The sequence below is a fragment of the Macrotis lagotis genome, chromosome 1 (assembly GCF_037893015.1).
Source record: "Macrotis lagotis isolate mMagLag1 chromosome 1, bilby.v1.9.chrom.fasta, whole genome shotgun sequence".
Classification (NCBI taxonomy): domain Eukaryota; kingdom Metazoa; phylum Chordata; class Mammalia; order Peramelemorphia; family Peramelidae; genus Macrotis; species Macrotis lagotis.
In genome coordinates, this window is record NC_133658.1 from 457,194,965 (window position 1) to 457,216,652 (window position 21,688).

At 35.3% G+C, this 21,688-nt stretch overlaps 1 protein-coding gene across 1 annotated transcript in view; it reads right to left on the reverse strand.

Moving 5' to 3' along the window:
* The window catches only part of SEC24A (SEC24 homolog A, COPII coat complex component), a 55,603-nt gene extending 34,172 nt beyond the window's left edge, over positions 1-21,431 (reverse strand). The window contains exons 1-6 of the mRNA XM_074213534.1: positions 21,324-21,431; positions 15,694-16,194; positions 7,032-7,208; positions 3,568-3,642; positions 1,917-2,077; positions 1,440-1,612 (exon numbers count right to left, since the gene is read on the reverse strand). Coding sequence (XP_074069635.1) covers positions 1,440-1,612; positions 1,917-2,077; positions 3,568-3,642; positions 7,032-7,208; positions 15,694-16,194; positions 21,324-21,405 — 1,169 coding nt within the window. The 5' untranslated portion in view covers positions 21,406-21,431. The remainder of the gene's footprint in view (positions 1-1,439; positions 1,613-1,916; positions 2,078-3,567; positions 3,643-7,031; positions 7,209-15,693; positions 16,195-21,323) is intronic.
* Between the last annotated feature and the right edge of the window lie 257 nt (positions 21,432-21,688).

Sequence of the window (21,688 nt, forward strand, 5' to 3'; positions counted from 1 at the left end):
GACTTCTTGACTATTAAAGTTAGCTTTTTTTAAATTTTAATGTCACTTTTTACTTATATAATTACAGATAATATTTGAATTTTAAGCAGCTCAGACACAAGTCTCCTCTTATTACCTACAGGATCTTGCGTAGGTCAATAAGCTTCTCCCAGTATCCTATTTGTCAAATAGGGATAATAGTACCTATACTACACACATGTCACATATGACAATGTTATTGTAGCAATCAGATGAGATATTGTATGTAAAATATTTGAATTATAAATGCATATTAACATTATTTAATAAGTATTACACAGAAGACCTACTCTGATGATTCATCATGGTGGCCTCTGGATGGAATAGTAAATAAAAAAATTGGACTAGGTTTCAGGGGGACCTGAGTTTGAATCTTGACTGAACTTCAATCTTCTTATCTTAAAAAAAGGGGTTCAGATAAAAAAGCAACCACCTTCCAGAGTTTTCTGAAGATCAAATGAGATAACAAAGGTGAAGTGTTTTGCTAACTATTGTGAAGGGGGAATGACCTAATTAAGAGTCAAAGGCTCATCAGTGAAAGTTGATCATGGCAACTCATGAAACTATTTAAAGCAGGAAGAAGAGGAGTGGGGGATTTGTGTCAATTAACATTATTGAAAAGAATATACACACTGATGAAAATAAAAATATTTTGAAACTCAAGTATATCATACTCCAATTTAGTCAACTTTTGATAAAATTATTTTAAACACTTAAATTATCTGATTTCTATAAAACAGAAATAAAGAAAAAACAGGTCTAACATTTTTAATAACTAAAATTTATAGAGCACTTATTATGTGCCAGGCATTGTGCTAAGTATTTTATTTGGGTCATCATAATCCCAGTTAACATTCTCTTAGATGAAATAATTTTTTTTTTAAAGACAGGATCTCTCCATCCTACTCAGACTGAAAATGTAGGGGCCCACTCACAGACCCAATTCCAATACTAATCAGTATAAGAACTTTTATGGACTTGTTTTTGGCTTAGGCTGGTCTGACCTTTATTACATCACTCAGTCTCCAATTCCTGGGGCTAACATATCAATGATGAAATTTATGTGGACATTTGATCATCATAGTTCACTGCATTTCAGAATTTTTGAGCTCCCCAGTAGCTGGGAATAAAGATGCATGCCACCTTATCTGGCTGATTAAAATGATATTAATATTAACAGCAAACCTAACAAAAGGCAAGGTTTGACATGTTTTTAGATGAACTGATACTAATAGATAGTGGCAACTTGGTTTTACATTATGTTTGTTTCATAATTGAATGCAACACATAACAAAATGTATCTTTCTTAAATAAAAACTACTTAAAGAAAAGCTTTATAATGATGCATATTACATCTAAGAAGTCAGCACTGAAGCTTACTGTAAGTTACCTTTCATAAGAAATATTGTTAAAAGTCTTACTCTGGGTTACAGTTAAGTTTCTGTATATCTTCATGCAAGTTTGGGACAGGAGCCTTCAAAGGGGTTGTAGGAAGCATATTTCTTTCTTGAAGAAGATTGATGATTCGTAGTCCTTCTGGATGTAGACTTAGCCCACCCATGCTTGTGGTTAAATGATTAGCACCTAAGGGAGACTAAAAATATAATTTCAGAATAAGTAAGTTTTATTAAGTGTTCAATTTAAGGTAAAAGTGGATATAATGCAATGTTAAAGGGTTTGGCTATTTAATTCCTCTGACAAATAAAAGTGATTTTTTTCCAGGTCAATATTTTAGCTCTGGAGAAAACAAATATAAAAATGAAAAAGTAAAAGAAGTTAATTACCCTAACCAATTAGACAAATAGAAAATATGGAAAGTTATTCTGAAATTTGCCAAAATATAAAATTCTTCAAGCTAAAAAAGAGAAATGGGGAAAAGAAAGAAAAAAGCAATTTACCTGAGAAAATGGCTGAAGCCCACTAGTGTATTGCAAGGCTGTGGACGGTTTTCCTGTCATATTAGGGGTGGATGTATTTTGATATCCAGGTGGTAAGGAGGGATATGAATAGCCAACATTTCGACTCATTTTGGGATTCTGATTGGTAAGTTGTGGGGTTGCTAAAAGAAAAAATAATAATTTTGATATAGAAATAATAATTTATTAAATAAGTCAAAGAATCCTTACTTCTGTCAAAATCAAAACAAGGAACCAAAGTTATAAAGTTATAGATTTACCCATGAGTACTTTGCTCCCATGAGTTTAAAAATTTGATTTTGTGAATTAAGTCAAATAACAAACATCTTCTACATCAGACTAAAATAACTAAAAGTAACTTCAGTATAATATATACTTTAGCTGTCACACAGAAACATACAATATTTAATAGTCAATTTAGAACTGACATACATAACTAAGGTAAATGGATTTCCTCTCCTCTCCTATATTCTCTCGCCCGTTTGCTCTTGCTATTCCTTTCCATCTAATTTTTCACCTCACTAGGTTCAAGGAAGCAAGGCAGGGCTCTCAGTGGCAGTGAAGAACAAAGAAGGATGAACTCGATACTGCTACTTTCCCATTCCTGTCCAATTTTCCCCACATATCTGAGAGGCTGATTCTATCCCTGTGATGAAATGCCCAGGAAAAAGTGAGATTACTTTTCCTTTGAAAAACAGATGTACCCAAGTATTCCATTTAACCTTTAAATATAGTTTCCATTATAGGCTAAAGGAAGGGAAGAGAAGAGAGAAAGAGAAAAGGGAAATGACTGAAACAAAATCCTTAATCCCATATTTCCTTCAGTTGCTAGCATAGAGATACCAGGAAAACTTCAGAAAGTAGTGCTCACTTTATCATATTTTAAATTTTATTTATTTATTTTTTTACATTTTTAAGTTCTGAACTGTCACCCTCTCTCCCTTCCAACTCTGTGGTAGGATAGGCCACCATTTCTCTCTCTCTTTCTTGCACATGTGTACACACACACACACACACACACACACACACACACACACACATACTCTCTCTCTCTCTCTCTCTCTCTCCTTACACCTCTTTTCCCTACCTTGGGAATATTGAGAACATTTTAAAAAATCTGTCCTGAATTAAAATCTTGAATAAATTCCTCCCATAGGAACTTAATTTTTTATAACATTTTTGCATAGAATTTAAGAATTTGATTTCTTGAAATAAGTCAAATGACAAACATCTCTCTATCCAATTAAAATAAATGCAGTAACTTCAGCATAATGTATGTTACAAGTATATTATGAATTAAATAGGCTTTTCTAAAGCTTGTCTAAGACTACCCACAACCATTTAGAACATTATTTCTATGAGCAAAAACCCATTTATTAAGCATTTACCATGTTCCAGACACTGGAGATACAAATACAAAAGCCAAAGAACCATCTTGCCCTTAGGGAACTTAGAATCTAATAGGAGAGACACTGATCAGCAAAGGCACATATTTTCTGCTATAGATACTCATCTTTCAAATGACCATTAGTAAGTTGGAAACAACTTGAAAATTCAACTGATTTTCATACAATCTATTAAGTTTCTATTCAAGAGAAATTTTTTACAGTAGGCAATTTAAATTGTACCTTACCCATGAAGCCACCTCCTTCAAGTGTATCATAACTGTTCTCAACCACAGAGCCATTATTAGTAGTTGATATATCACCTAGAAAAGGAGTTCACTGAAATCATTTAATGGCTCAATATCAAAAATGATTATTCACAATTTTCCCCAAGATTTGAACCATTAATTAAAATATAAGAACTAAATAGTTTTGTAAGAGAATTTCATAAGACTGTGTCATCACCTACATAAAATAGTTTGCTGAGCAAACTATTAGTTATATATCAAACTAAACAGCTATGCCAAATATATTAAATAAAATTGATATTCCATTTTTTTTAGACTTTTTCAAGGCAATGGGGTTAAGTGGCTTGCCCAAGGCCACACGGCTAGGTAATTATTAAGTGTTTGAGGTCAGATTTGAACCCAGGTACTCCTGACTCCAAGGCCAGTGCTCTATTCACTGCGCCACCTAGCCACCCTGATATTGAATTCTTTCAAAGATTTAAATATTTGCAATCTTATGTAGTAAAATGCCTAAATAACTAAGTAGTTTGCTTTTTAGCTTAAATTTTTTTTTAAAGTCTAGATCATTTAGACCAGATTTGGCAGTGGCCCTTGGGGTCCAAACAAGAGGCCCAGTTGCATTTGTTTTTGTGATTCTCAGTGGTGTTAGCTATGCTGTATTTCTGAACATATACTGAATTCTATATGTGGGATTTTTGTTGGGCAAAGTGGCCCAGAAGAGTTAAAAGGTGGGACACTCCTGATTTAAACAATACCTCAGTGGAAGAAAAAATAAGTTCTCTGAAGGCAAAAATCCTATTTTCTCAGAATACATATTGATAATGCAATTCTAAAACAAGTAGGCACTTAAAGAACTATATCAACAACTCCCAAGGAGTTTCAAGAAGAAATATTATCAAAATTATTAAATACTATGTGGTGAAAGAAACAAAATGGTAAAAAGATAAAGCTAAATAAACTGAAATTCAAGGCTCAACCATCTGAGAGATCATACCTTTCAAAGCTGGAAGGAGCCAACAGAAGCTAATGAATGCAATATTCTTATTTTATAAAGAAACAGATCCAGAGAAGTTAAATGACTAAATTATGAAGAATCATATACTATATAATTATGACCAAAGAGCATGTTATTCTGAGCTAAAACTGTCAGATTAAGTCTTTTTATTTTTTCAAAGTACAGTACACAATCAAAACAAAATTTCATAAGAGTATAAGAAGCATTACATTAATCATAAACAAGGATACCTGGTTTGAAAAGTAAAGTTTCTTTAAAAAGTCGCCTGACAGTACTCAAGTTCCTAAGGTGTTAAATTAAGCAGAACAACCTAAAACTACCCCTATATCTGGAAATATACTGATTGAAGTGTGATCTTTCCAATTAGTAAAATCCCCCCTTGGATTTAGTCATGTCAGATATAATTAATAAAAAAAAATCAATTCCAACAATAAAGTTGGGAAATTGTAAATCTTTTTCAATTTGAATGAAAATTTTTATTTAACTGAGTGCTGAGATTATAAAATTCTTTTTTTATTACATAGCACCTACTTTCAAGAACAAGGGTTCTTAATCTAAGTTCCACAGATGCCAAAGGGATTTTGTGTGGAGATGTCATGGAACTTGTGAATAATGGGGAAAAAAAACTGAATCTTTATTTTCCTTAGCATCAAAATGAAAATTAGAATTTCCTTCAATTATGAATTTAGGCAACAAACTATCATTATAAGAAGCTGTCCATAGGTTTAATTTAATCATTAAAGGGGTTCAGGAGACAAAAAGTTAAGAACTCTTGTTCTACAGCAATTGTGACAATTATTACTTCCTTTGCTGGTTTTAAATTACAACACATCCTCATAATAGTCTTTTTTTTTAAGTTTTTTTGCGAGGCAAATGGGGTTAAGTGGCTTGCCCAAGACCACACGGCTAAGTAATTATTAAGCGTCTGAGGCCGGATTTGAACTCAGGTACTCCTGACTCCAGGGCCCGTGCTCTATCCACTGTGCCACCTAGCCACCCCTCATAATAGTCTTTTAAATCTATTTGCAAGTTTTGCTTCCCCAAATCATAATGCTTTAAAATAACATTATTTAGATTCATAATTTTACCTGTAGTAATTGCTGCCTCAAGGAAGCTGGAAAAATATCTGATGCAATTCACAAAATACAAGTATTTATTAAGAACTAAGCAATGCAGATATATTTTTAAATGCTATATAACAGAAAGCATATAAATTACTAGTAGTAATTACATAAAAAACATAACTGCAGGTTATTTTTTTAATATTTTTTTTCTCTCCTAATCTTTTTTACTTTTTTCCTCTCCTAATCTTTTTTTATTTTGGAAATAAAAGTGAAATAAAAAACAAACTGCATCCATAAAAATAAAATTAAAAAAATAAAAAACAACAATACAATACCCTAAAAATCAGTAAAACGTACCTGGCCATAGTATAGACTTACTTTGCATGATTATGCTTATCTATTAAAAGGATTTTTTCTCTTTTTAATAAGGATAAGGAAGAGAGGTTAGAGTAATAAGAAGGTACAATGATGATGCTAAAAGAAAAAATAAAAATTTTTTTAAAAGTGCACAGAGAAGGGGCAGCTAGGTGGCGCAATGGATAAAGCACCGGCCCTGGACTCAGGAGTACCTGGTTCAAATCTGGTCTCAGATGCTTAATAATTACCTAGCCGTGTGGCCTTGGGCAAGCCACTTAACCCCATTTTCCTTGCAAAAAAAAAACCCTTAAAAACCCTTAAAAGTACACAGAGAACAAAATGAAATCCAGAAGAAAAAACAGCCAAGTGGGGGAGTTTTGTACATTTTTTTTTAGATTTTTTTTTCCAAGGCAATGGGGTTAACTGGCTTGCCCAAGGCCACATGGCTAGGTAATTATTAAGTGTCTGAGGTCAGATTTGAACCCAGGTACTCCTGACTCCAAGGTCAGTGCTCTATTCAGTGCGCCACCTAGCCGCCCCCAAGTAAGGGAGTTTTGAAAGCAATGTGCTAATTTACTAAATAAGTTTAAAAAAAAGAGATAAGCAGTACATATTCATGGTTTGAAATAAAAATCTTTTTTTCTCATGTTCCACTTTGCATATGGAAATGCTCATAATTTTGGTGACTATTAGATTTAGAATTTTACACACTAAATTAAAAAAACAATCTTACCCCTCAGACCCAAAATAATTCTAGATAAGTTGTATAATGGTAGAATATGTACTAATGAACTAACTCATCTCAAAGAAATAAAGGTTTGGAATAAGTTCATTCTTCTAAATGAGATAGTATATGTAAAAAAAATGTGTCGAATAAATAGGTCTATAAAAGCATAAAATTTTATTATTATTCCACAAAGAGTCAAATTATGAGCTTCACAAACTTAATATGGACAAGACAAAAATACCAAAATGTTACTTCAGAACTTGCTGTTTTAAAAAAGCTATTTCTGTTATGATTTGCTTACCTTCTTGGTTAACAGGTGAGTTAAGCTGTGGTTGGGGTGGAACACTGTTCGATGTTTTCCTCTGGGGATCTAATGATTTTACTGGAGGTGGGCCTCCTGATGGAGGAGGTCCAAGTGGAGCTCGAGTAGGTTGATAAATTGTAGGTAAAGGTTGATTTGTTGGTGGAGGTACAGACCCTATAGAAATATTGGTTTTTCACATTACTTGCATTACATGTAAAAGAAACATAAATCAATAGGAATAGTTTTCCTTTATGAAATCTGGAACTATTCCTTCTCTCAATTTTCAAGTAGTAACTAATTACAGAAATATAAACCTCTACATACAAGACCAATTTGTTAATTTAATGTTGACCATTCTATTTCATTATACTCTAAGTATTCGAAGTATATTTAACCATTTAAAGTATATCACACCTTACAATTCAGAATGAAATCTAGGTAGTCAGTACAATCAACTTCTTTGTCCTACATGCTTTAACCTATTTTCAGTTATAATTCATTAATAACCCTGTGAACTTATCAAGTCTTTACTAAATATTCTTAGTGGAAGTCAACATTGTTTTTGCTAATGTTAAAAAAAAAAGCTTAGCAAATACTTAAATTTAATAACAAGGCTCTATGTAAAATTTCTAAGAAATACTGTCATTATTCAAAAACTTTCTAATGTTTTTCCTATAAACTAAAACAGACTCATGAATTTGCAGTTTTCATTTATCATTTTCCTAAGTCATTAAAGTTTACTTATGATATAGAATATATTTAAATGGTTTTAATCTAGATTATAGTTCTCATTATTGTATCCTCATGGTCCTGTCCTTATACAGATTCTATTCAATGTTTTTATAAATAACTTGCATAAAGACATACTTTATCAAATATGAGGATGACATAAACAGGTATGATAGCTAATAGTCTGGAAAATAATATGGAGACTCAAAAGATGTCAATAGGTTAGCTCAATCAACTGAATTTATATATGTAAAAGTAAATACAATCTTAAGCTTGGGTTACAAAAATCAGGCACATAAGTGCAACATTGTTTAGTTGTGACTAGCATGTTATCATATGGAAAAAACCTGGGATGTTATAGGAAGGAAGGTTGGTAGAAGGACAGAGGAATATGAATAATAACTATTCTTCTCTCTCCCCTGCCCCTGCAACCACTGGGAAAAGAAAGGAAAGAATTTCATTACATTATTTTAAACATAAAAAAGAAGTTCAGAAAGACATAGACAAGCAGGATAGTTTGGGAAGTACAATGCCAAATTTATTAAATGCTTTCTAAAAAACAATGAAGTTGTATGTAGGAGATTCATGATTTCATACACAATCCTTTTTCTATTCTTTATGGAGATGATCATTTTGAAAAATTCATAAAAAACAAGAAAAAGAAAAAGATCTAGTATTTTTAGTAGACTGTAATCTGGATAATAACATAACATTAAAGCTCAAGTAGTCACAATATATTTTATCTAGTCAGACCACACCAAGAGTGGTCCGATCAATTTTGATGAACACATTTTAGGAAGGCTTGATAGAAATATGTGTAACATGATAGTACATGTTTAACCTCTATCAGATTACTTGCTATTTTAGGGCAGGAGGAAGAAAACTTTACAAAAATGAATGTTGAAAACTATCTTTACACATAATTGCAAGAATAAATAAGGGCTGATAAGCTGAAGTACATCTATAGATGAGTAATTGAGATAGTGAGATAACTTGAAATCACATCACAGAGGAGCCGTCTAAGAAGTTAAGGATGTTTTGCCTGAAGAAGAATTGAAGAAATGGAGAACATAATAAGTGTCTAAAAATCTGAATGCTTGTCATATGGAAGAAGGGTTTTATTTGTTTTCTTTGGTCTTAGAACATTCAAGCAAAATATGCACACATTAAAAAGGGCTACCTCAGAAGACAGCAGAGGTCTTCAAGTGGCAGTTGAAGGTCAAACATACTGAAAAGGATTCCAGCTCAGGTACAGGTTACCTCTGCAGTTCAATTCAATTTTGAGATTTTATGGTTTTATGAAACTGGAATCAATATCTCACAAACTTGAGGTTTCTAACTGGGATTTAGGAACAAAGGTTTTAGTCCCATGTCAGCTTTAAGCCCTTGGGAAAATCAATTTTCTTCTCTGAGATTCATTTTCTTCCTTTGTAAAATGAGGGTAAAAGATGAGATTATCTGTGATTTTAAAATGTTCTTGCTATTATCAATTACTTTGATGCAAAGAATTTTCTTAAAAACTAAATCAAGAAAAATGCTGCATTCCTCCCCCCCCACACACATGTAAGTTAATCAATTGTTTCTCTCCCACAAGGCATTAGGAGATATGAGGAAGGAGGGTAGAGGGAGGTCAATTACAAAGCACATTATTCAGCAACCTTTGTGGCTCAAATAGACTTGATTTTTTTCCCCTATCACTGATGATCAATGGTTTACCCAGGATATATTCTATGTGTATCAAACATAGTTTCTAATTCATTACTAATCTATATAATTAAATTTTAAAATTCTACGTAATGTTAAACACAAACATGTATGTATAATATTTACCTGACTATTCATTGCTGAGGGGAGTGTGTGTGTGTGAGAAGGGAGGGTTGAAGGAAATTAGGTAATTTGAAAATATACATATGCATGTGAATGAATGTTGAAAAACTTTCATAATATGTAATTGAAAAAATAAAAGACTAATTGAAAAACAATTCTATGCAAAAATAATGAAAATGATTTTTTAAAATAAAGTGACTAAAGAATTTATATTTAAAATCTTTCAATATGCCTGTTTAACTCTGGAAAAAACTCAGAAACTACAAAAAGATGAATATAAAACATTATTTCATTAATAAATTTGTAGCTACTTACAAGGTTAATGAGTCTCATTGGCAAAAACTAAGACAAAACCTACTTCCATTTAATTCTCTTATCTGTGACAGTACTCGCATGTTATCTTTGGCAATACAAATAAAAAAAGAACAAAGGGGTAAGGTCCATGGCCAACTCAGCAAAGCCTACTTGAACAAGAATTTAAAATACGGTCATAAAAATGTAACAAACTTACATTTAATATAGAGTATATTAAACTAATTAATATCTGAAAGTGGAAAATGCACTCACTTTTATTCAGAAGTCCTAGTTTCAAATCCTAGTTCTGCCATTCTCTACATCTACAACTTTGAGTAAATCATTTAACTTTTCTGATGCTCAGTTTCCTCATTTGTAAAATGTGAGGGCTAAATTTCTAAGATCTTTTCCAACTCTAAATTCCCAAGATTTATCCATAGCAATGCAATGAAAGAATTCTATTACATTGTGTACACAGAAAAACCAAGATATAGAATATTCTATATTTTGTCTAAATTTTGTCCACTATCTTAAGATAAATCATTATAGTGTGGAAATAACCTTGGATACAAAAAGGCAGGTAATATCAATTAGGAAAGGTTTCAAGTACAAGTGTGATAATGACATTTAATCTTCATCATGGACCAATCTAGATAAGTTCCAAGAGGCTTATCAAGAGGTATAATACTAGGTGATTAATTTTATTATCCAAAGTTATTCTCAAAGACTAACAAAGGAATTCAAATCCAGATCAAAGATTCAATAGCCAAAGTTTGGAAAAAGAATATTTTGTGTCTTCCAGTCTTTAAAACTTTCATAGAGTAACAGAGTATACACAGAAGCCAGTGGAAAAGAAGGGGGGGAGGGGGACAGGAGTTCAAAGAGGAATGAATGGCTTTCTGATGGAAACAACAGAAGTCTAGGAATATTAGCAACATGGAGAAAAAAATGAACTTTTTTTGTTTTGTTTCTGCAAGGGTTAAGTGATTTGCCCAAGATCACAGCTGGGTAATTATTAAATGCCTGAAGCTAGATTTGAACTCAGGTCCTCCTGATTCCAAGGTCGGTGTTCTATCTACTGTACAACTTAGCTGGCCAAAGAATGAACTTTTTAAAAAGGATATTACTTCAAAAAAAAGGGATACTTTTTAAAAAGTATGACATTTATATTCTAAAAGAAGTCTCACAGAATTAAAAATGGATTAACGAGTAGAGCTGATTCATCTATCACTACTAGCCACTGTTCTATCTCTTCTATACCTCTCCTTCCTTTTATTGCCAAATTCTTTGAGAAGGCTTAATTCTGCAAATGATTTCCAACCTCATCATTTAACTGCAACAGTTCTCTACAAAGTTACCAATGATCTCATAATTGCCAAATCTGATAGCCTTTTCTCAAGTCTAAATTTCTTGACCTCTTTGCAGCATTTAATACTCTTTCCTTTTGAGGCTTTTCTAATACTGCTCTTCTGCTGGTTTTCTTCCTAGCTGGGTGATTATTCCTTTTCAGTTTCATTTGCTAGATCTCTATCCAGGTCAGGTTTGCTAAATGTAGGTTTCCCCAGAGTTCTGTCCTGGCCCTTCTCTTCTTCTATATTATTACTTTACTAAATGATCTCATCAGTTCTAATGAATTCATCAATCACATCTAGGTAGATGAGTTTCAGATCTATAGATAAGCCCTAATCTCTTTGCTGATCTCCAACTGCCTACTTGTCACAACCAGATGCCCCCTGGATTTAAATTCAGCACGTCCAAATTCATTATCTTTCTCATAAAATTTTCCTTTCTTCTTAATTTCCCAATCCCTATTGTAAATATCAGTATCCCTTCTGTTATCAAAATCCAGGTAATCATCTATAATTCTTCATTTTCTCTCACCCATATATCCAATCAGTTGCCAAATTCTGCTGTTTCTATCTTTATTACATCTCTAATGGACCTCCCTCTTATAACATTTGTCTACTACCTGATGCAGGGTCTCATTAATTCCTAACTATATTATTGCAATAGCCTTTTCATTGGTCTCCCTGCTTCAAATCTCTTCCCACTCCAATTAATCCTCAGCTGCCACATTACATTGATGTTCCTTAATCATATGTCTAAGCATGCAAATCCCTCTCCCCTCCAATTCAATAAATTCTAGTAGCTCCTTCTAACTCCCAGAATCAAACATAAAATTCGATCTGGCTTTTGAAATCTCTTATAACCTAACCACTACCAACCTTTCTTATACCTTACTCCACATACACTGCTATCCAATGACAATAGCTTCCTGCAGTTCCTCACACAATACACTCCACCTCCCAATTTCATGTATTTTTACTGGCTATTTCCCCATGCCTGGAACTCCCCTCCTTGCCATCTCCAGCTTTCTCTGGATTCCTGCAAGTCTCAGATAAAGTTTTATCTTCTATAAGAAGTCTTTCCTTATGCTCCTTAATCTTAGCATCTTTCCTCTGAGATCAAAATCAGTTTTTCTTATATTTATCTTATTTGTATATTCTTGTTTGCATGTCATCTCATCTCATTTGACTGTGGGATCTTTGAGAGCAGTTTTGTTTTGCTTTTTTTTTTTTGATAAGGGAGTCTTTCTTTATATCCCTAATACTTAACACAGTATCGTGTGCATAGTAGGCATTTAAGAAACATTTGCTGCCCACAGACTTATGTATTTCTTCATCTCCCTCCCTTTAGTGCTTAAAAATGTATTCACTGGGCAAGAAGCAATCTATTATTCTGAATCTCAAAATTTTAAAGTTGAAAGGGACCTTAAAGGTCATCTAAGCCATCAGAGGCAGTTAATTGGTGCAATGATGGAGAGCTGGGACTTGAGTTGGGAAAAATCTAAGCTCAAATCCAGCTGTATGACACTGAGCAATCACTTAACCTCTCTCTGCCTCAGTTTTGCTACCTCCCAGGGTTAGTTCTAACAAGCAATTAGCATATGGTCTGACACACAGTGAGTGTTTTATGAGCACTTATTCCCTCCTGCTATCTAATACAGACACATGGCTTGGAGGGCCTTGCAGAACTTGGTGGTGTGGGTTGCTTTGTTGTTATCAATGGATATTGAAATTTCATGTGTACCCTTGAGGGGCTATTGCTGGGTGATGTGGCCGGGACATCCCTGATCTGATTGGTTTTTGTTTTGTTTTTTGTAAGGCAAATGGGGTTAAGTGGCTTGTCCAAGGCCACACAGCTAGGTAAATATTAAGTGTCTGAGACCGGATCTGAACCCAGGTCCTCCTGACTCCAGGGCCAATACTTTATCCACTAGCCACCTAGCCACCCCAGTCTACTGGTTTAATTAAAATATGCATTATTAGGATCAAGGAGGAACAAAAAAGTAGGATAGAAGTAGCCCAGGGAGATTTCTGACACTTGACAGAGCTATCCTCGGAGTATTAAGGATTCTAAAACTACATTTTGTTGGAATCCATTTTGGCTTTTACAAAAAAAGGGCCTAAACTTTAAAAAAAAAGGCAAAAAAAAAGACTACACAAGAGTCTGCCCATCAAAAAGCTTCTTAGTAGCTCTTCTCAACTAAATGCTATCAATTTTTTTTTTAGATTTTTATAAGGCAAATGGGGTTAAGTGGCTTGTCCAAGGCCACACAGCTAAGTAATTAATTATTAAGTGTCTGAGACCGGATTTGAACCCAGGTACTCCTGACTCCAGGGCCAGTGCTTTATCCACTGCGCCACCTAGCCGCCCCCCCTTGAATGCTTTTTAAAAAAAACTTACAATAAATTTTCTTTCAGGTGCCTTATAGTTTGATATGGATACAACCTAATGAGTCCTATAACAATGCAAAGTGATATTCAATCTTCATTTGAAGAATGCAACAATAATAAATGCTTTTGAGTCACAACAAAAGAAAATCACTATCACATATCAGTAATAGCTTCAATCTACCCAGTAGATTGTAAAAGAAGTATCCATTATAATAAAATTAGTGGTCTGTGATGCATTTAAATAATAAAAGAAACAAGGGGGCTCGGCTAGGTGGCGCAGTGGATAAAGCACTGGCCCTGGAGTCAGGAGTATCTGGGTTCAAATGTGGTCTCAGACACTTAATAATTACCTAGCTGTGTCCTTGGGCAACCCACTTAACGCCATTTGCCTTGCAAAAACCTAATAATAATTATAATAATAATAATAAAAGAAACTTTAAAATTCAGGAGGCTAGACATTCAAAGACTGCTTGTGGCAGTTTCTGAGAAATGGCAGCATGAAACCAACAACAAGGAACTATTACTTTGATATTTGAAAGTAGCAAAGGAATTCTTAACCTGGGATCTGTAAACTTTGGTTTTTCTAAAAAAAGAATTTCTTGACTAAATGTAGTTTTTTTTTGATAATTAGTTTCCTTTGTAATCTTCTGTATCTTATTTTATGCATTCTGAAAAGGGGTCTATAAGCTTTACTAGATTCCAAAGGGAGCCATGATTCACAAAAAAGTTTAAGAATCCCTAGTTTCATCCAATACCCTCCAAGAACAAAGAACATAACTCCTCTTTGATTTAATAGTCTTTAAGAGTTGCTCTAGCCAGGAGCCATTAGGTGGCACAGTAGATAGAACACTGTCCCTTACTGACACTCTGATTCCACAAGGAGTCAGGAGGGCAATTTCATCCTCAAGACACTTGACACTAACTGTGTGACTCTGGGAAAGTCATTTAGCCCTGACTGCCTCAGAGAAAAAAAAGAGTTGTTATAGCCAAAAATTGCAACATTCTGTTATCAAATTGCTTATAAACCTCTTCAAATTTACTACGGTTGAGTCTCAGATAAAAGATGTACATCTGTCACTACGCCTATAACAAAAACATTTCCAGCTCTATTAGACCTCTTCTGCTTGGCTAAACCTTTAAGAACCAATGGTCTCCTGAAACCACAGCTATCAGAAGAATTATTAAGGATAACACCATTCAGTAAATTAAGACTAAAAATGAAAACCAAGTGTTCTAAAGGAAAAATTCAGCCTTGCCAATAATCAAACCTATAATTAATTTCCTTCCAATTTATTTCTTGTACAAGACCTTGGTCTACCTATGCTTTAGAGTTTTCATCACTCTTCTGAGGTTCAGGATAAAACAATGGCTAAATTAACATAGTACAGAACAAAAGGTAATTGTTCTTCTATGCAGAAAATAATGATGGTGCTTCAGGACTCTAGAGAAACTAGATAGACCCTTATTGTGCTTTATCCCTCTCTGTATAAGAGACAGAATTGGAGTTCAAAAATATCCTTTCAACTTAACTACTCTCAAACTAATTTTGTCAGAATATACTAATTAAAATTATTCTCCATCATAGAGTAGATAGAAAGAATATAAAGCAGAAGGAAATTTACTATTTTCGTGTAAAAAAGAGTTGGGAGGTATTTGAAATGTATCAGAATGAGGATACAGTTTTGATCATTGAAGAATGCCAATTACATTGTTTCCCCTTTAGAAAGAAGTCACCCCTACTGATACTTATTTCAAAGTAACATTAATATATAGAATCTGTATGACAGGCTTATTCTAATAGAACATTTTAGGAACATGTTAATCTCAAAAAAGAAGCAGCATGAATTAAAAATTCATGTCCTAGAGAGAAAAAAATTATTGTATAAGTTATCTGTTTGGTAGATTTTTCTCAATTACTTGATATAAATTGGATTCTTAAGTAGTTTTTTGACTGAATCTAATTAACACGAAAAATAATTTTCAGATTTTTTTAAAAGAGTAGGTATTTGAATTTAAATAATCCTATTAATAATATTACTTTTTAAAAGTCCAAATGCTTCTATAAGAACTACCTGTTTTCATGTAGTTGTTTTGAAGTGAAGGAGCTCCAAGAGAAACATACTGATTATTTCTTGACAGATTCGTACTCCCGGATAAGGATGGTTGGGTCGATGCAGGAACAAAGTGATTTGTTTTTGATTCCACTGTTGGGTTACTATACTGCCAGTTTGAAGATAGGGAGGGATCAGATCCATAAAGAAAGTTATTAGAAGATGCTGGTACAGCAGCTGGGGTTTGAGATGAAGGCGGTGGTGGCACTCGGGGACCAGAGACAGTAGACTGCAAAGGTACTACTGGATTAGGTTCCAAAGGAAGTCTATTGAGAGTCTGCCTAGGTCCCTGAAAACTATTTAATGAAGAAACATTCTGAGAACCACCATAATTATATGGTCCAGAAGTTGGGTTCAAAGGAGTCTTTGCTGGTATCTGATGAGGGTAAGATCCTGGAAATGGAGAACTGTATCCTTGGCTCACTGAAACTTGTGAATTCATCAGTGGGTTTTGTACAGGACCTTCAGAGAAGAAAAAAGAAAAAAAAATCAAACGTAATATATTCCTGCAAAAAGATAGTTTTCATGTTTTAAGAAAACTTTTATACAAATAACACAAAATTCAATACAATAAAAATCAATATTCCTGAAGTCTAAATATTTATAAACTGAATATTATAAAGATTTTTAAAGGTTTTTTTTTAAATCTTAGAAATAAAAATACTTATTTCAGTTTGGATGTAGGCATTAGTCTTATTGACCTTGGAAATGCATCTCCCAAAGTATTTTTCCTACAATGAAGGTATTTCTTATATCCATCTACAAACTCTGATTTATAGTTTAAGAAAAGATAACCTCAGACAGAGTTCTTCAGCCTATAATTGGAAGGAATTTCCAAAAGGCAAAAATTGACTACCTCTTAGGTTACTCTATTAAAGAACTCTGATATTTAAATGTAATGAGGTATTTTGATTATGAAATGTTATTTGGGCTAATCAAAGGTCTTTTTTTGCTTACACCTTGGTTTGGGTCCATTTTCCAAATAAAAGTGGATACTGGATTGCCCAGAAGATGAACAATAACCATAAAAAAATTCATGTAGTAATGCAAATCTTTCTCACAACAAACAAAATAATGTAACTAATCATCAACATTCAGAACTAATAGTAACTTATTTTATTCACAAATCTAACAAGTTTGGATATTTGACTCCTAAATCAATAGAGATTAGAAATACATTTTTAAAGGAAAAAAGGGCATTTATGTAGCATTAAAGGCTGAAACTATGAATTATAAAATGACTTCATTAAGATCAACTAGAACTACAAAGATACAACCAGTTTTAAATTTTCTTTGCATATCTGGAGAGCCAGGTTAACATGTTTTCTTCCAGTCTTTAAATTTTCTCAGTTTTTTTTTAAGAGGAATAAGATTTCTCCCCCATGGATTAAATAGTATGATTAAGAGAAAGACAGATAATGCACTGAATAGTTCTAACACTGGACCTGGAGTCAGGAAGATATAAGTTCAAATTTGGCCTCAGGTATTGCTAGTTATGTGCCCCCGAGAAAGTTACTTAATTTTTTCCTCAGTTACCTCATCTATGAAATGTGAAGAATTATTATAACATCTATCTCACAGGGTTGATGTGATCAAATGGACATTTTAGGGTTTTTTTGGGTTTTTTTAGGTTTTTTGCTAGGCAAATGGGGTTAAGTGGCTTGCCCAAGGCCACACAGCTAGGTAATTTCAAATGGACATTTTAAAAATGCTTTACAAAACTCAAAAGTACTACAAAAGGCTAGTTGTGATCATTAATTCATATATTATTATTAATTCATATTTTACAGTGGTCATTCTGTCACAGTCACAACAGTAGCAACTTCAATTCTTCTATATTGTCATTCTATATTGAATTACATCCCATTGAAATGTGGAGTTTTTACTAAAATTCTTGGTTAGCAAATGCTTAATTAATTGGAAATTAATATCATTGACATCTAAGCCAAATCAGAATTAACACAGTCTGCTTTTTTCTTTATCTAAAGAAACACCTTTTCAGTACTGTGGTTACAATCACAAAATAAAAAAACAGTAACAACAAAAAAATCTATTGTCTTCATTGTCAATGAGAGAGTTAGATACTAAAGGGATCCCAAAAATCTCAATTAGAATCTCATGGAAGTTCAAACTTCTAAATATTTTGGAGATCTTGGAACCATATAGTTTTCAAAGAGAATATAAACTAAAGAGGGTATTTATTATGATTTAATATATTTGTGCATAATGTATACAAATATCTTCAATTCTGTCACTAACACTTTAAAAATGTTTTAAAATAATTATAATAGTTTTGTATTCTTAAAGTTTACAAATGCATTAATAGATTTTTGCTTCTTATATTAATTCTAATTATAGATTATAACAAAAGCAACAAGCTTTTTTTATAAGCAAGGAAGTGTATTATTCTTGAAACCTGAGAAACTTAAAAGTGAGAACCTTTAATTATTCCAACTTCACTTAAGAAAATAAGTAGCCTAGAGATAAACCCAATTTACATAATCTTTGCTTCCCTTAGTTTAATGAAATGAACATATTGTTCAATTTAGCTCAAGATGTTGTTGCCTTTTCTTCCACTTTTCTTGCTTCTGCCTACACACTACCCTACACACAAAAGGACAATTTGTTTTTGTAGTAAATGTCACTGTATTACTTACAATGTATAACAAATTATACATTATTACAAAACATATTACAATTATACATGATTATAAATTATGATAAAATCATAATTTTAAAATTATCAATATTTTATATATTGTAAGTGAATTCCTCTTCAAATCCTACCTTATAATATTAAACTCCTTTTTAATCAGAGGTGATACAAAGTCTAGAAAGCACAATACTAGGACTATTAAATTTTTGCAAACAATATATTAAAACAGTTCAAATACCAAAGATCAACTATTAAGTTAGAAAGGAATTACCAATTGTCTTCTCTCAAGTACATTCAACTTAGTCACATTTGAGGTCAATTCTGGGAATCCAACACAAGCTATAAAATGACAAGATATCCCCATTCCAAAGGACAAATCTATCAAACTTATGGTGCCACATATATACTTTAAGCAGAAAGGTTAGGGAGTTGATTATAATTATTTTCCAATCTGCTTCTAGGAACTCTCCTCACAAACTAACAAGGGCCTTTAGACGTGTCTCTGGATTTCTCTACTTCGTTCATAAATTAAGCAGTATGTCTGGAGAGGATTCTCAGTCTGGAGAGGATTCTCAATCTCTTGGAATTCTTATCCTCCTTTGATGTTGATTTCCCTAGCTACTAGTGCTCTCCAGTCTCAGAATACTTTGTACTTACTATTTTCATACTGTATTTCTTAGTAAAATTAATCCATCAGCAAGTACTAAGCACCCAGTATATTCCAGGCACTATGCTGTAGGGGGGATACAAGTACAAAGAATAAAAGAACCACTTAGGGAGTGAGTTTACACCAAATGGTGAATTAAGTTATATAGAAAAACAGATATAAAGTTGTTAAATACAAAATAGTCTGGAAGGGAAGGTACTAGCAAATGGGAGGTCAGGATGAGGAAAGGCTTCAAATGCTAAGGTTATTTCAGAATCTGCAAAAGATGGTGGGCCTAAGTGCAACTCCAATCTCCAAGAGACCATGAAGATGGAGTTTCCAGCTTGCAGAAAGGATAGAAGTCCAATGAGAACTGCATCTAGAAAAGTGGGAGGAAGAAATAATGTCTACTGAGGCTGGAGACATAGACTGAAGCCAGGCTCTGTAGGATTTGAAAGATAAGCACAGTAGATCCTAGAGGCAACAGGAAGTCAATGGAATTGATCGATCATGAGAGTCCTGCATTTTTTTTAGGGTTTGTTGTTTTTGTAAGGCAAACGGGGTTAAGGTGGCTTGCCCAAGGCCACACAGCTAGGCAATTATTAAGTGTCTGAGACCGGATCTGAACCCAGGTACCCCTGACTCCAGGGCCGGTGCTTTATCCACTATGACACCTAGCCACCCCCAGATCTGCATTTTCAAGAAAAAAATTATTTTGGCATTAATGTTTGTTTATAGCATGGTCTGGTTGTGGGAAGTGACTTATAGGCAGGTTGACCAAATAGTATCTGTTGCAATAATCTAGGCAAGGGGTAATACAAAGAAAACCTTAACTATGGTTATATGTGAGAAAAATAGCCAGATATGAAAGATATTATGAAGATTAAAAATGATCAGATTTGGCATTGTCAATGCCAAATGACCATCCTTCCAAATCACTCAGTTTCATAAACCCTGTATTTTTCCCGGACTGCTTTCTCTTCCTAGCTCTACACATCAGGAGAGTGGATTTAACAATGTCAATTGAAGCAAACTGGATCAGGAAGTTTGGAACAGAGAAAAGACCATCAGTTCTGGCAATTAAGATAATATTGAGGGGGCGGCTAGGTGGCGTAGTGAGTACCTGGGTTCAAATCCGGTCTCATACACTTAATAATATTGCCTAGCTGTGTGGCCTGGGGCAAGCCACTTAATCCCATTTGCTTTGCAAAAAAAAAAAAAACCCTAATACATATATATATATATATATATATATATATATATATATATAATATTGATAACGCGAGAGACAACAGTTTCAGTGTGTAAGTTCCTGGTTTCATTTTTGCCTCAGTATCCCCAAGGGCCCCGAGGCGCTGGTGACTTGAGAGCTAGTCACAAAATGGGTAAGATCTGGGTTCCGTGTGACCCCGCCCCCCCCCCAGTTCCTGGAGCTCTCAGTGCCCCAGGGAACTATGACAAAGAGGTTGCTCCTCTCTCCGGATAAAGTTTCCATAACCACAGTCCAACATATAGATGAAATGCCTGGCCTCAAAGCTATCTCCTCCTTCACTTCATAAGAAACAACCCAAAGTCTAGCCCAGTGCCGCGGAGATAACAGGCACTTAAATATTTGTTTAACCGAACTGGAAAAAAACAAAAACAAATCCGCAGCTGAAGTGCCGACAAATTGAAATCTCTGAGGGCCTCAGTTTCCTCTTCCAAAAGCATCTCAAAACTTTCTTCCAACTGGAAACCCAATAATGCTATTAATTCTAGGCAGGTCCTTAAGAGTAGCACCAGCAAGGTGTACCCTTGGAATCTCGACTATTTACCATCCAATTCGTTTCTTAAAGGAAAACCGGCGGTCGGCGTGCTCGGCCGCCGGGCAAGCCTGCCTGCGAAGCCGGGGGCGCAGGTCCACACAGCACCTGGGGAATGCGAGCAGCTAATCCCCAGGCGTGCGGGACGAGAACCGGAGACTTCCCCCGGCGGCGTCCCCGGGGCTCAGGTCTGGACGAGAAGGGTGCCCAGCCTCGCCCGGGATGGGGCGCATTCCGGGCTGGGCAAGCAGCGGGGGGCGGCGCCGCCGCCCCGGGCCGGGAACCAGGGGCACTTGGGGGCGAAGAGTCAAGGATGGCATCCCAGGCTCTCGCACCGGGGGCCGGGGCCCCGGGGGAGGGCTCGGAGCCCCAGGCCCGGTCCCCGGGACCTCCAGCTCCGACCCCCGGGCAGGCGCGGGGGTCTCGGGGCCGCGGCGCGGCGGGCGCACGCATCCTCCCTTCGCGCCCGACCGGACGGGGCACTCACCGTTGCTGCAGGGCGGCCCCGCGGCGCCGACGGCCCCATTCTGCGCCGGACAACTGGGGCCGAGCCTCGCCGGCTGGGCCATGGTGGCCGCGAGGGCTGCTCCGGCCGGGCCCGGAGGCGAAGGTCAGCGAGGGAACGGGCGGCGGCGGCGCCTTCACAGCTCCGTCCTGCGGCCCGCGGCCTCCCGGCCCCGGGGCCCGCGCCGTCGGAGAGGGGAGCGGGGTGAGGGGGTTGGGGGAGGACTAGGGGAAGGGAGGGGGACGGAAAAGTAGAGGAAGAGGAGGCGGGGAGGGGACCGGGGAGAAGGGAGGCCCCGCCGGAAGTGCCTGTCAGCCGCCTGGCCGCGCAGGCGCACCACGTACACG